General features: G+C 46.5%; 5 protein-coding genes across 8 annotated transcripts; 3 read left to right on the top strand and 2 right to left on the bottom strand.

The window, feature by feature from the left end:
* Window positions 1-1,876: 1,876 nt before the first annotated feature.
* On the top strand, window positions 1,877-2,519 carry LOC117144461 (protein C19orf12 homolog). Its single transcript, XM_033309621.1, has 2 exons — window positions 1,877-2,158; window positions 2,217-2,519. The coding sequence occupies exons 1-2, from the start codon at window positions 1,957-1,959 to the stop codon at window positions 2,435-2,437; spliced, it is 423 nt and encodes a 140-aa protein (XP_033165512.1). The 5' UTR covers window positions 1,877-1,956; the 3' UTR covers window positions 2,438-2,519.
* Window positions 2,520-3,368: 849 nt separating this feature from the next.
* On the bottom strand, window positions 3,369-4,500 carry LOC117143521. The gene is made up of 2 exons (XM_033308244.1): window positions 4,411-4,500; window positions 3,369-4,348 (listed from the first exon to the last, which is right to left on the bottom strand). The coding sequence occupies exons 1-2, from the start codon at window positions 4,459-4,461 to the stop codon at window positions 3,683-3,685; spliced, it is 717 nt and encodes a 238-aa protein (XP_033164135.1). The 5' UTR covers window positions 4,462-4,500; the 3' UTR covers window positions 3,369-3,682.
* Window positions 4,501-5,174: 674 nt separating this feature from the next.
* Window positions 5,175-5,960, top strand: LOC117144150. The gene is made up of 2 exons (XM_033309180.1): window positions 5,175-5,223; window positions 5,278-5,960. The coding sequence occupies exons 1-2, from the start codon at window positions 5,176-5,178 to the stop codon at window positions 5,926-5,928; spliced, it is 699 nt and encodes a 232-aa protein (XP_033165071.1). The 5' UTR covers window position 5,175; the 3' UTR covers window positions 5,929-5,960.
* Window positions 5,961-6,224: 264 nt separating this feature from the next.
* Window positions 6,225-7,508, top strand: LOC117144149. Its single transcript, XM_033309179.1, has one exon. The coding sequence runs from the start codon at window positions 6,274-6,276 to the stop codon at window positions 7,423-7,425; it is 1,152 nt and encodes a 383-aa protein (XP_033165070.1). The 5' UTR covers window positions 6,225-6,273; the 3' UTR covers window positions 7,426-7,508.
* Window positions 7,509-7,594: 86 nt separating this feature from the next.
* LOC117144147 lies at window positions 7,595-14,897 on the bottom strand. Of its 4 annotated transcripts, XM_033309178.1 has the most exons (14): window positions 14,752-14,897; window positions 13,187-13,847; window positions 12,872-13,129; window positions 12,646-12,809; window positions 12,173-12,586; window positions 12,042-12,092; window positions 11,916-11,972; window positions 11,481-11,846; window positions 11,273-11,420; window positions 10,984-11,213; window positions 10,615-10,930; window positions 10,294-10,555; window positions 10,100-10,220; window positions 7,595-10,045 (listed from the first exon to the last, which is right to left on the bottom strand). In XM_033309178.1, the coding sequence occupies exons 2-14, from the start codon at window positions 13,795-13,797 to the stop codon at window positions 8,109-8,111; spliced, it is 4,935 nt and encodes a 1,644-aa protein (XP_033165069.1). In that variant the 5' UTR covers window positions 13,798-13,847; window positions 14,752-14,897; the 3' UTR covers window positions 7,595-8,108. The 4 variants fall into 4 exon arrangements, with proteins under 4 accessions (XP_033165069.1, XP_033165066.1, XP_033165067.1 ...); XM_033309175.1 differs by having other exon boundaries at window positions 11,916-12,092; XM_033309176.1 differs by having other exon boundaries at window positions 11,916-12,092; window positions 14,767-14,897.
* Window positions 14,898-14,949: the final 52 nt, after the last annotated feature.

The following is a 14,949-nucleotide window of genomic DNA, read 5'->3' as shown; positions in this document are numbered from 1 at the left end:
GATGACGGCGTGCGCCGTCCGTTTGTTCTGTTCCAAGGAGCGGGCTAGAAAGGGACGGGACGAGAGGTCCTGCTGGAGGAGGAGGAGGAAAAGATCGGCCAAAGATGGCATATGTTGCGCCTTGGCTCTATCTCGCTTTGGCCAATGCCCGCAGTGGGTCCTTTTCGCTGGCTTTCACTCGCACGCCACGCGGCTCGTCCTGCAGACAGCCAGCAACAATAACGATTATTCGGCATTGTGTGTGCAAGACGCGCCAGTTGGTCGCAGGCGGAAACCTCGATCCTCCAACCTCAAGCATCCCATATATGAATGCACATAGTAGGCAACTGCTGGCTAGCTAGCTCCCGGCAGCTAGGAGCGATTCGCTCTTGGTTCAGTTACAGTTATCCAAAAGTTCGGCAGTTGCACTTGGAAGCCCACGCAATTAAAGGTGCATCAATCAAAATTAAAGACAATCCGGCAGCGATTTTTAAACGCCATCTAGACACGTCAGCCGAATTCTGAAAGACGACGGCCCTTTGATATGCGAATCTTCCGACATGTGTGCATGACAATATCACTTGAGCCAATATGTCTCAAGGTAAAGACCATTAAATTCAAATTAATGCTTAATTCCTGACTAGCAATCGCCAAATATAAACGAACCCCTCTGAATTGTGCTAAAACTCAAACAAAGAGGAATGTGTTCACATTATTATTTTGGTCTTACAAATATACCTAACAATAATAATAGAAAAAAATTTATAAAAAAAATTTATAAAAAATATTAAAAAAAATAGATATCTTTAAAAATATAGTTTTAAGTTTATTAGTACAGTATTAGTATTATTATTATATTAGTATTAATATATGGTATTTTTAAAGTTCTGCCAAATGGATTTTTCCATTGATATATATGCGTTGACATCTTATAACAAGTCTGGTACGCGTTAGAACGCACAGTTCGCCAGACAGAAAACCTGTTAAAATGGTGAGACTTAACATAGAAATGATTTTGGAGGAGAAAGAGGAGAAGGGATGAGGAAAGGGAAAACCTTCAGGATTCTTCTGATACCAGCGGTAGAGAAGGCAAGTTCCGTCAAAAGTATATAAACATAAATGACTCAAAGTATCAATTTCTGATTTATTTTCCACAGTTGTTGAAGTTCCCGCACAGGCTGAGCATTCTTACGGTCAACTTACAGAAGGCGAGTATAAAACACTAAACGATTAACTATTATATCAATTGTCTTTCAAATGTAGGAGTTATCTACTGGGTGTCCAGCGATCTCCTTACCCGGAGGATAACATAACATATTACATTATTATTACTTTATAATTAAGATACCACTTGGTCTCATTTATCTTTATCACACATTAGGTTAAGTTCAGAGGAATTACTGAACGATTCCTTTTGAAACCATAATAAATAGAATTAGAGAAAGAAAACATTCCCAAAAATCTACTGGGTGTATGAGAAGATTATGGATTTGGCCTTGACAGTCTTGGAAGAATTGTTTGCCTTTGTGGAGGCAGCTATTTTAAAAATAGTTGGTGTCGCTAAAAATGCTGTGGAGTGCTTTATGCGAGACTTTAAAGTGCAATGTGCCGCATTGGATGCATTTGTGGTATTTTTAAAAAGTCGTTTGGGATTTCAACTGGAAATGTAATTATTTCTGCGGCTCAATAAATTCCGTTCATGGGATGCACTGCCTTAAGTTTATGGTTTTCTTTAGACTTGGGTTCTGATATCGGGTAATTCTAAAAAAAGCTTTCAATCTATATATGCGAATCTTGATTGCAATGATAGATTAAAATTGATTTCGATTATTTGGTTTCTATCGAGTAACTCCCCTCCACAGTGGCGGATGTACAAATATCGCACTACTGATAACGAAACTACAACGTGATTGTAATCAGTTGCTACAAAGATCCTCACCGGGAAAGAAGTAAAACTTTGTAATATAAATTGAAAATATGCATTCAGCCATTTCAGAGATACTCAATGCACTGGCTATTCTGGCCGACGATAAAAATATCCAGTTGACCATCAAGGAGGCCGGCAAGGGAGCTGCAATTTGTGCTGGCGCTGCGCTGATCGGAGGACTACTGCTGGGCCCCGGGGGGCTGGCACTGGGCGGAGCCATCGGTGGTCTCACCGCCTACGGGCTTACGGAGGGCAAGAGTCTCCAGCTTTGCGTGGTGACCACCATGTCTTATCAGTCTTTTAATTCCAGGAAAATTCAAGTCTCTGAGTGAAGTCATTTTGAACGATTTGACGGAGAGACAGCGTCGAGAACTGGAGCAGCACGTGATCAGGGCCATATCCGAAGTTAGAAATGTCCGCGTTCGAGATGTCGCAAAACTAATACTAAGTAACCGGCATGTGCAAGAGGTTGCACTCGAAGCAGTCAAGTCCTATATCACAGATCGTATGGGAATGACCATCGTTGATTAAGCATCACTAGAAATATTTGTTCAAACTATATTTCTCGATGATTGTTGCTATAACAGAGTATTTTGGCTGCAAAATAAATATAGAGGAGATTAATTGTTGGCGCACTGAATGATTTTATTTTAAAATCTATAGTAAAAAGCATTTCAGCTTATAATTTAATAGGCAGTGACTAGCCATATCGCTGCGCTAGATGTAAAAAGATTGTTTCGCTCAGAGCTCGGCTTCCAATAGACAAGAGTCGCGCGCTCTACGTCATCAAAATCCGTCAGATGTCTGGAGGAGCTGAACAGATGTTGGAGTAGGCGGAATTTGTGCAGCTACACTACCAAGGCGATCATCAACGGGGCAACAACTGTTACAAGCAGTAAAAATAAGATAAAATTCAGAGACTCTTAGTGAAATTGCGGCAAGAGCCGAAATAAAGAGTCGTAGACATTTCGTTGCTACACTGTGAACGACGAGAGAGATGTGTGATGAGATGCTTTGGTGTATCTCACAGATGCACAGATACTCGCTTCGGATATTCGCTCAGTGTGCGGAAGGCAGGTCAAAATAATTTGGCTTACTGCGGAAGCGAGAGGAAGAGGAAAATAACTGGCCGATCTCGAGCTCGATCTCCGTCTCTATCTCTTTCTAGGGCCAGCTGTCGCCCATTTGGATCGGATCCGTATGCTACTATTATCTTATATCGTGTGGCTGCCACGTGTCGTGGGCAAGTCCATTGGGCAATTGGTCAGTTCAGCCGCACAATGGCCAATTAGTATGCATGCGACTTTGAAAAGTGAACTTGCGATTAGCCACAAAGTTGCCCAATATATGTACATACATACAAATATGCAATTACAGGTCAACCTCTCTAAGTCGAATCAAGCTGAAGTGAGATCTCGATACTATGTAGTAATTTACTTCACTATTTATTGATCATTTTAAGATGTGTAAATTCCTTGGTTTAACAAACGTTAAGTTTTTTAAGAACATTGTGTTTTGAAATTGATTTTATTTTAATTCCAAGCCAGACTTTATAAAGGCTTCACTGTGCCTGCAAATATGCTGATAGCTGCACCAGATCGGCTGCAGCAGCTGTAAAATCAATCAAAAACTTGTCAAATAAATGTCATGCATAAGCAATAAGTGAACAGGATGTGGCGAGTCCTCGGCCCCTGTCATCTTGCGGGTGCATAAATTTGCCATTGGCTGTATTTGCCTGGCTTCTCTCTTAGGACTATTGCTTACGCAAAGGGTCCACTATGAGTGCCGGCACTGATCCTGTTCCTCGCGCAGATAGTCGCCGATCTGCTGCACCACCATGGCACTGCACAGCTGAGCCTGCTCCACTTGATCCTCGGCGGTCTGGTGGGTCTGCACCAGGATTAGGGATGCATTGTGCATGGATTGGGCCATCCCCAGATTGATTTCCGCCATGGCGTTAATGAAACAGACACTTCCGCCAGCTGAAGCCAGAGGATTAAGCTGGGAAGCCCCCAGCATCTGGCACTTGGCCGGCAAGTGGGCAATCTGCTGGACGAATTCCTGTACTCTGGCCAAAGCCAGTTGACTCTCCAGACGGAAGTCTTCCAAAAGGTTTCCCAAGTCTTCCGTACACCCACCCAGCTGACGGGTCACATTTTCGTTGAGCTCATCCAGGCTCCAGGCTGGGTTGCAATCGGGATTGGACACCACTAGCTGGTTGGTCTCATAGATCACATCACTCAGTTCGGCCATAGCATTGGCGGTCAGGACCTCAATGTTACCGGCAATATTTTGCCGAGTGCGATTTATTTTCTCCTCCAACTGAATGGTGGTGTCGTCGCTGACACTTACGGCAATCTCCGCCAGATTGTCCACAACCATGGTAACAGGTCCATAGTTTGTAGTCTCTGTTTTGGTTTCATAGCGGACTTCTTGGCAGTCCTGAAATAAAGGAGCATATGAATTTGAAAAGCACTATAGATGGAAAGGTATTATTAACTCACTGCCAAAGTCAGCAAAAGCAGTGCAAGTACTCCCAGGGTTTGACTCATCATCTTTCTGTTATATTTCCTAGTGCGACTGGCCCGCCACTTGACTTCTTATATATAGCCAAGAGATCCAGTGTCACGATAAGAGTGTGTCTCATAGGAATCACCACGGAACACAATTTGAGCATTAACTTGATGAACTGAGATGATGTTTTAGTACACGAACTTGGTATACTATTCAAAGTATTCCATTTGGTCATCGCATTTTGATCATTTTGTGTACTTCTCACCTTCGTTGAAGAATGGGGGATCAATAATACTTTTATTTGTATAGGGGAGATATTAACAGTCCGAGTTTGCAGAAGTAACCTGAGGGTGATGACTAACTTGAAGCATATATAACGACTATATGCTATATATGTATATATGCACAGTCACCGTGCGATAACAATCTTTCTTGTAAACATTATAAGACACAAATGGGCCATTTGTCTAATTCAGAACTTATTTTTAGCTTTGTTCGGATCTTGAATACCCTAAAGTTTCATATTGATCGTATGGGTATTTTTACCTACTTACGCCGATAATTATTTCAGTAGCTAAATATTTTTTACAAACAATAACTATTATTTTTATGTTATATTATTTATGTTAAAACTCTTTTCCAAAAACGAATTTATTTCTTAGTCTTTATAGTTAACTAAGGCAACGTTTGACGATCTATAAATAAACGGTATGGTATCTTGAATTTTTCGGGAATCAATTCGATTTAGTTTCAAGATGACAATAGTACGGGTGTCACTGCTTTTACTTCAGTCGCTATTTTGTGTATGCAATATCATTATTTGTGTAAAGTATAATATTACAGCAAATACCTTACAGGTGCATGGCCGCTTCCAAAGAATTTGGGGACAAAATGGACCACTCTATGAGTCCACAAAGCAGCTTATAGCCAGCCAAAGCTCCAGTGCAGCCAGGATCTGGAACATCACCCAACAGGCCCTCGATCACAAGTTGGAGTATCTTCAAGAAGCCAAGGACACACTGGATGGCCATCAGCAAGTGGTTAGTGGACGCTTGGAGATGTTTTTTGGAAGCCAGTACAGCGATGAGTGGCGGGCATGCTCTAAGAAATACGAACTCCAGGTGGCACACTTCAATCGAGAGCTGGTGGACAAGTACAGTATCTGCCGGAATTCTCTGGACCACATCATGGATCATTTTCAGGAGGAGATCGTGCTGGAGGCTAATTTGCTGAGTAAGGCTTCGCCGGAGATCACTGAGTTGTCAAACACCTGCAGAATCTGGCAGCTTAAGCAGTCTGGTTTCAATCACGCCGGAGTTTTACTGTGCACTGTCGCTGGAATCGGGAGGATCAATCAGCGGATGGTCAGCAGTCTGGAGCTTTGCGATGCAATTCTGCTGGAGATGTCCTTGGAAGACCTGGACACACCAAGTTGCCTCTTCTACCATCATCTGAAGATGGATTTCGATGAGCTCTTTACGCAGATTGAGTCGTGTGCGACGAACTAGAAAGAATGTAATAAAGTCAAATGCATTATTAACTGTGGTCTGCTGTCGACTTTAAAATATTAATTACTTACATAAACTTTTACCTAATATGTATCGTTATCAGTTCGACCATTCATAAAAACCTATATCAAAATTTAAATTTTCTCTCGAAAAACATTGCCCCGTGAGGTTTATATATAGCGTAATATTGGCGATAAGCCGGATTATCGCACCCTAATCAACCTGCACCACTTAAGAAAAACCAAGTGTGGTATCATCGATAGTGTTTTACGAGCCATACTTCTTCCGATAATGAAGCTGGTCAAAATCCCTCCTCAGTTGTACTGAAACAGTTGGCCGGGCAAAATGATTGGAAAAGCATTGCTTCTGCTGGGCTGTGTGCTGCTCTTCGCTTTTGGTGAAGCCCACCAGGAACTGGAGACTCTGCTGCAGAAGCAACAGGTGGACTTGCAGTTGTCTGGCGAGGAAGTGGCTGCTCTGCGTCCACTGTACCTAGAGTTCCAGGCGCAGTACAACTATCTGTACAGCTTGAGGCTCCAGAGCGACGATGGAAGTGATCAGAATACCACGGAGGAGCCTGAACTGGATACCAACTACGTACGGGCATTTGAAGACTTTCGCAACAAGTTCTCCATTTACTTGGATGAGAAACCTCGAGTGGTGTATGACACAAAATTGCCCACTGTTGACGAGATCATGGGAAAGCCCAGTCCCGACTTCACTCCAGATCAGAGGGCGGAATTCGAGGATCTCAGGGAGATTATTCAGGATGTGATTGACGAGGCACAGTTCGGTATTGACGACTTGGTGGAGAGGGCCATCCAACTGGAGACGAATCTGCTGAAGCTGAACAAGCCAAAGATCGTGACCGCAGCCATTGCCGGATTGGGGTACATGTGGAACTACTGGGGCCGCGGAAGTCAGGCCGCCTACTGCAGTTATTCGCTGGTCCCAGAGTTCCAGATAGGTCTGCAGGCCATTAACGATGGCGTTGATTGCTACTCTCGCACCATGGCCTTGGTAATGCGCATTCAGAATGAAACAGTGGCCGCTGTGAAGGAGGTTAAACGCAATGTTAGTAGTCTTGTGAAGATTTACAAGAAGATTGCCGCCAAGCAGACCACCGTGGGCAAAATCCTGTCGGGTACAGTGAACGCTCTCAGTGCGATCCGCCGGGTGCACGACATCATCGCTGTCGGAATCGATGTCTACGGCAAAATCAACAACCAGTTGCCGGCGGAGGCCATCCACTCTGCGGAGTGTGGAGGGGTGTTCGTCAACAGCATTCCCCAAATGTTGGAAACTGCCCAGAATCTGACCACTTGCATTACCTACGTGAATCCGGATAAGCCCGACTTCGAATTCACGCATCCCGAAGAGGATCGCTACTGGAACACTGGCGCTGATCCTCCGGAAATACCCCATGAAAACGTGGTGGACGATGATGACGATGATACGGACTATCCGGAGTTGGACGACTATGAGGATCACAGATAAGCTTTGGAATTTTACACATTGATAAGGCACAGTTTGATAATCGGCACAATAATGTCCAAATAAGAATAAATTGATCGTTGTGATTAGAATACAATTATTGAAAGATTGTGATTAAAAATGATCTATTACGAGACTTTAAATCACAAATTCGTTTATATTTCATAAACAAACAATATCAATTTAAAGGTGAGTTTTAACTAACATTAAAAGTTCCACATTGTTTTCGTACCGAAGTTCTTATCTTAAAGTCGGTAATCGAAAATTTATATTAATTTGTTGCACCGAAGGAACAGCGTTTAATATATTTTTAAAATGTACATATATTTAAAATATATTTGGTTAGATATAAAAATAGGTAATTGAAAGTTTTGTAAACAAAAAATGTGGATTTAGTGACTACACCTTAGATTTGGATTTTTGATTTTACGCAGATCAATCTGCTTCTGTTTCGCAAATAGCTCGTTGAGTATCTTAACTTCACTGCACACGGTTGCTATTTATTAAAGTATAAAAAATAAATATTGACGCGTTCTGAGAACCTGAAACATGTAAAGCGTTGACTTTTGGTGCCAACATCTAAATAATTAATTCGGGTTGACCCCAAAATGCACGCGGTTATCTCGTACAACGATTTAATAGATTGCTCCTATGACTAGATTCTGGACTGGAGACTGGGAATCTGACTAGACGTCGCTCTCCTTGAGCTGGCGGACATATTGTTCGCTCAGCGACTTGGGAATCCCTTCGAAATTGATGGTCGAAGGCCCAGCAGCTTGCGGCGTGCTCTGCGACTTTGAGACATTTCTTCCTGTGGGACTTGGTGGAGGCTTCTCCGTTCCGAAGGTCTGTGGTATGGCTATGACATCGGCCATTAGGGTTTGCCGACACAGGGCGGATAGGGCGCTACCAGGACTAGGAGGTGGATTCTTGGGCTTCTTGTTGCCCCTTCGTAACTTTGAGGTTAGAGTGGCGAATCCCAGTTTACTGGAAATCTTGGCACTCCGGCTCACTGCTCTGGGCAAACTATCGTAGGCACTGGAGTGGCCCACACTCTCCTGATCCGTGGATGTGTCATGATAATGCTGTTGCTGTGCGGCCTCATGGACAGCGGCTCCTCCCCCTGCTCCACCTCTCATGCTGCCCGCACTGATGCTCTTTTGAAGCACCACAGATTCCGTTGCCTTAGTTGGAGTTTGGGGATCCTGGCGGGGAGTAACTGGAGCACTTTGAAGAAACTGCGCCTTGGCCAACTGGAGGCGTATGGCTCTCTCCGAAAGAGGAGTGACTGGACGTTCCGGCGCAAGAATCTGAGGTGGCGGAAACTCGAACTGAGTGGCCTTGGTTGGCGTATTGGGATGTTTACGCTGGATTCGTGGCAGGGTGTTATCCTGTTTATTGGGTAGAGTTAGCGGAACAGGCGACGGTGGCGGAGGATGCACCCGGGAGAAACTGGGTCCTGAGCTAGTCTTGGCTATCTTGTGCTCAATTTTGTTGCTCGCATTTGCACTGTGTGACTTGTGCAGAGAGTTTTTCTTGTAAAGATGGGCTTTCCGAGGCGGAACTGGAGGATTGCTGGAGAACTCCTGATGTTTCTTGGACAATCTTTCGATGCTATCACTAGCCAGTGGCGGTCGCACAAATAGGATTCCCCGCCGGAAGTGTTCGCTACTTTGACATTTCCGGAGTTCTTCTTTGCAGGGCGGATGGGTTATACGGTCCAAACTAATGGACTTGTACAGATTAAGGGGCTTGAGACATCTTGACTTCTCAGGTTTGTCCAACTTTTCCGATTTCTCCTCCGTGGGACTGTCCAGCTCCTTTTCTATCACAGCTAGGCCTTCCGCGGCACTTGGTTGTGGGATGGTAGTGAAGAGTTTTCGTTTGGTCTTCACGAAGACATTGGCATTAGTGTTGTATGTCCGATTGTGTTCTGGCAGAGGAGGAGGAATAAAGGCTCCCAGCTTTGTGGGTGGAGTAACTGTTGAGGAAGGAGTGGTTGAAGTGAGAGGAGTGGTGGATGCGGAGGAAGATATGGATGGATCATGTAAAACGAGGTGCACTGGAGCAGGTGCCACGCACTGACTCTGCTCAATCAGTTCGCCCGGCTTAACCTTCAGTGACCCGTAGACTATGTCTTCTCTGGCAGTAGCCACATCATGTTCATTTGTCGTCGAGCTCAACCGGAAGTCATCATCCAAGGAGCGCTGCTTCAGCCGGAAATTCTTGCGGCGCAATCGGCGCGGTGTCTCCAAAACCGAGTGGGTATCCGCATCGCTGCTGTCGCTCTCCGTCTTGCTGTTCTGCCGGGAACCCATTTTTCGCAGTCGCAGCAGTTTTTTCTTAGCAGAGGCAGTTGCACTGGTTACACCATTATTGGCAATCGGATTGGCATTCACGGTTGGCAAACTGGAGCGGCACAAAGTGCCCGTTGTGGTGCTGGTCTCCGTTTCATGCTCCATCGGGGAAGCTGCACTAGCACTGTTGTCATCCTGAGCCAATCGATCCCGGCTGGAGTTGTCGCAGGTGGCATAGGCCGAACTGGAGTCCAACTGCTGCCCATCCTCGCTGGTGATGTTTATATCTGGCACTATGTCTCGGGGATACCGGTTGCTTCCACCCTCTACAAGGTCATTAAGATTCGAATAAGGTACGCTTAAGTGGAAGAAATGCTTACGTATGCTTAGCTTAAGGCACTGCAGGCATTCATACAGTCCTTGGAGTTCCTCCAGATACTCCAGCGTTCGCTCTTGCATGGTTTCCTGGCAGCAGGCTTCGTCCAAAGGCGATTTTTGGCTCTGAAATGACAAGTATTTAGCAAACAAATTAGTAAACAAATAACTCATATTTTTAATTGTCGGTGCATCTCACTAGCTCGGTCAGTCGTCCCAGTTCGCTCTGGACATCGGATATGGCGTTGAGCACGCCCGCCTTCATCAGGTTGTTGGAGTAGTACGGATAAATGCTACGAATGCTCAGCAATGCGGCCTGGCAGTCCCGCATGGACGGGTGTTCCAGCAGATCGGGCGAGGCATTCTTCAATTGGCCAAACAGCTCATCGGCACGTTTCAGTGCTCCCAGCAAGGGAGCCAGATTTGTGTGCGACTCGAAGCTCTGGACGCGACGCGAATTACTGGAGGGAATGAGAAGCCATCAGTTTACGGAGGATCGGGTATTCCAAATGGCACCTACACATAGTCATTACACTGCACCTCCTCGTACTTATATATAGGCGTCTGCTGCTCCACCAGAGTGTGAGCGGTGACCAGTGGAGAGGCGGTGTCGTGAATGTGCTCCTCCACCTCCACCATCACAGCCTCCGGCTCGTCGTACTTTTTGAACTCGTGATCGGTGAGGGCGTCGGTGTCCTCGACTTCCTTCAGATCGTTGACGTCGTTTAGAGAGAGGGATGAAGCCTGCTGGGAGATGGCCTGGGCCAGGTTGCAGTTGGGTGACACGCTGTCCAGGGACAGTGAACGGCTGAGCGTCGGCGAGTGATCCGCTGCCACTATAGAAAAGTTAAGAATTAACTTCAGATCGATCAGATAGTTCCATACTCACCTTTATTGCACTCCTTGTTGATGCGCCTCACATCTATGGGACAGTAACCAGGATGCAGCAGAGCAAAGGTGGATGCTTCCGGCCCAATTCCCCTAGCTTTCTCCCACTCGTAAAGCTTCCTAGTGAACTTCCTCGAGATGCCCTCAAACTTCATCACCTCTCCATCCGAAGTCTTGACCTCAATATTCTTGGTATGATCCGGTACCACAATGGCCTTTAGGCGGGACAATCTATCCAAATATTCAAGGATTAGTCTTCTAAAGAGAAGGATTTTCGGCTGTCTACAAACTTCTCTTTCTCGTGCGGCCTATGCTTGTACCATCGATCGTCATCGGATCCCCTTCTTGTGGACTGACTGTGCTTGGATCCTCGCTTCAGGGAGTCATTGTCCGAGGTAGTGCCACCACCAGGAGCGCACTTCAACCGATTCCACTGCTCTGTGGGCAAGGCATATTATTAAATATGACTATGAAGGGAAAACCTTGCCAAATACCAACCCAACTTCTTCTGAAACTTCTCGGGCAGATCCTTCTGATCAGGCAAAGTGCACAATCCTTGGCCCTCTAACTTCACTTGACCCATACTCCACAGGTTCCAGTCGATCTTGGGCTTAACATCCCCACTTTGGCTCTTGGCCGTGGGACTTGCTGCGGGTTCTGATGAGGTTATCGATCCTGCAGAGCAATTTTGCTGCTTGGCTCGCCACTTGGTTAACTTCTTTTTGAACTGTGGGGTAAGATTCTGTTCCAGCTGGGCTGTGGACATGAGTTCGTTGTGCAACAGTTGGGTGGGCGAGTGCTCCTCACTGCTGCGCTTTCCACTACCAGCTCCTCCTCCGGCTGCTCCACTTCCCAGTTTGACACCTAAAATGGTGGGTTAGCATCGATTAGAGGTTTATTGGATATGTTTTCAATGTTTTTGAGGATCCCTACTGCGGTTGCTGGCGCTGGAACGCTCTAACTCGAGTTGCTTGCCCTTAAACTCTGAATCTAGTTTGAGTACGAGAAGTTGATAATGTTGAAATATCTCGTCATCTGCGTTCTGTGGGAAATTCTTACAGTTTGGCGTAGTGGGTTCCGAGAAATCACCACTGGACAGATCCTCGCTCTCTGCAAAATACCATAAGGTTAAAGAAGTTTCGTAATGACAAGGGGATTGTGGACTGAAACCATCCCCCTCTTGGACCCACCAAATTCACCAAAGAAATCCGATTGCCTGGAAGGACTGCTGGGCACGGAGGAGGTGCCCGGCGAATGGACTCGGCGCATGCGCGAATCCTTGGGACTCTTGAGCGGAGAGTGCAGTTGTGGCAGATCACTATACATCTGGTTCACCTGGTTGAGATTCAGTGGACTCGGTGGAACCTTTTGTCGACGACTGCTGGTGGCCTTAATCTCCGCCACATGATCCTCTGGCAGGACCTCAAAGTCGGAAAAGGCTTTCGACCTTCGCAACGACTTGCTGGATGATGATTTGGTTGGTAGTGCCGAAACTGAGGATTTAATATTGTCCAGGCGTTCGTCAGTAGCGGATTTTCGTAACTCCACCTCATAGTTGGAGTCGCGGGATTCGCAGCGGGTATCACTTTTAGAGGAATCACGACCTGGAAAGAGTTGACATTACTCTAACGAGCTGTAAATTAATTATTATAAAGAGCATTACGGTAATTCTGGCGGGTGGTGGCCTCAAGATCATCCATGGAGCTGGCCGAACTGATTGTACCAGGTGTTCCACCCGTATCACTCATAATATGACCAGAGGAGGAGCTGATGATGCTGTCTGCGGAACTGCTGCCGGCAGCCGCGCTAATGGGCACCTTGAGGTATCTGAAAAATAAATGAGCATTATATATCTGGCGCCAATGGGAGTAATAATCCGCAATACAAACCTCTCCACCTCATGGTTGAGTGGCATCAAGACGTGGTTTTCCGGAGCACCTGGTCCCGAAGGCGGCACATTTGCCCGCTCCCACTTGAAGGCGGCCTTGACCTTTGTCCACTTGGACACCTTGGCCTTGTTGTCGCTGTAGGTGCTCTGACGCCTCAGGATATATGGTCGCGACGAGCTCAGCTTTAGACTGGGACGATCGCCCTTCATGAACACGTTTATGTCCTCCTCCATCATGGACTTGCTACGCTCGCGAATACTGTATAAAAAAGTGTAATTTTGTTTTTGAATTACAATCGACGCAGATAATCATTACCGTTTAAACTTTCCCTGCTTGAAGGGCGGCACCACCTCAGTCCCCAACAGAGATTCTAGCCAGGTAAGGGAGTGCTCTAGATCGAACTGATGGTCAGTATTGTTGGAGCGAGGCGGCTTGGTGGGTGGATGCTGATTGGCGGATTGACTAGTGGAAGGAACATCATCATCATCAACAGCTGCCAGCTCAGCTTCCCGTTCACCCGCCTCGTTGTCGGCGATGGTGGCTAATCGGTGCTCCAGAAATCCCTCCAGCAAAGCGTACGTGCGGGTCAGCTCGTCCATGGCTTCGATTGCGGAGTTGAGGCGAGTTTTCAGCGGTTCGATGGTGCCCCGATCCGCCCGATAAGGCTGGCACTTGGAGCAGGAGTGCTTGCCCAGTTCGCAGACGGGCAGATCCTTGGCCTCTTTCCTCTCGAATTTCGGGGAGGCGGAGAGATTGCGGGCACGGGAGGCCACCGCCGGAAACTGGAAGATGTTCTCCTCCGTGCGACCGCACATCGCCGGCGGAGCGGTGGGCAAGGACTCGTAGTGCAGGACATTCTGCCGGGATCGAGTTCGTCGGGGCTTCGGCGGTGGTTGCGGCGGCGGAGGGGGCTTGTCCCACTCCATCTCGATATCGCTCAAAAGGAACTTGTTTGTTTACTCTGCCCGATTCGCCACTAAAAACGCACACAAGACAAGAATATCCGAGAATTATCAAAATCGAGAAATTGTTTATAGAAGAGGAAGACCAATGTGGAACGTCCGCCGCCAAGCACACACACAAACACACAGACACACACGATCGAGTCCTAAAGTGTAACGATTAAATGCGCGAAATGTAAACAATATTTTCGAAAATCCCATTTCAGCACGTTTCCCCACATGTGCGAAAGTTTTGAATATTTCCCAAAAATATGCACGCGTGTGGTCACTTAACCGAAACGGAGAACCGATCCGGAATGCACTGTGTTATTGTGTTTTGGGTCTTGATTACGGTTTTGGCTCAACAACTGGATGCCATCGTGCGTCGGGAGGCCCGCCGAAGAACAAATAAAATCACGCCGCAAACCAAACTATTTATAAAACGCTGACACTCTTTTGTTTGCCTCCCCATGGCGATCGCACTACGCCACCACACACCCAGTGTGCCGCTGGCCCTCTTCTCGATCGCCCCTCGCAAAGTGCGCAACACTTCCTTTATTCCACTTTTAGGTTACACGCAATTAATATTTCCAATTTATGCGAAAGTGCACGCACTCGCGGAGAAATGTGCTGGATGGGATGGATGGATGGACGGACGTGGACCGGTGGATCAGTGGGTGGGTGGTTGAATGGGTGGATGGGTGGATGGCTGGTGCTGCGAGCAGATCATGTGTATCTGAAGTCGGCGGCCCCCATTACTTTCGCCACTTTCCGAACGTTATATCGAAACTGTTGCCACACATTGAATACACACATTTTTCTTTTCTCCGCTCGACTTTTCTTCCTGGCTGCGCTTCTTTTGTTTAATGGGTTTATGCGCAAGGTTGTCGGTCTATTTTTGGTGTTTTGTTGAAAGGAAAAACAATAACAAATTATTACTTGCACTTTTCCTACTTGCACACTCGGTCGTCCGCCCCGCCGCGGAATTTTCATCGGTCACTCGCTCGCTCTCTCTGTCTCTCTCCCTCACGGATACTCGCGATTTTCCGCGGCTTGGAAATTCCGTATACGTCCGTTCCGCTCGTCGGTCGAAGCTATTCTGAGCGGTACGGCGCTTTTGAACACATCGGAAAAGTT

Source organism: Drosophila mauritiana, chromosome 3R (genome assembly GCF_004382145.1).
Source record: "Drosophila mauritiana strain mau12 chromosome 3R, ASM438214v1, whole genome shotgun sequence".
Lineage (NCBI taxonomy): Eukaryota > Metazoa > Arthropoda > Insecta > Diptera > Drosophilidae > Drosophila > Drosophila mauritiana.
The sequence above is the reverse complement of the archived record's forward strand: the minus strand, read 5'-3'. Positions and strand labels throughout refer to the sequence as shown.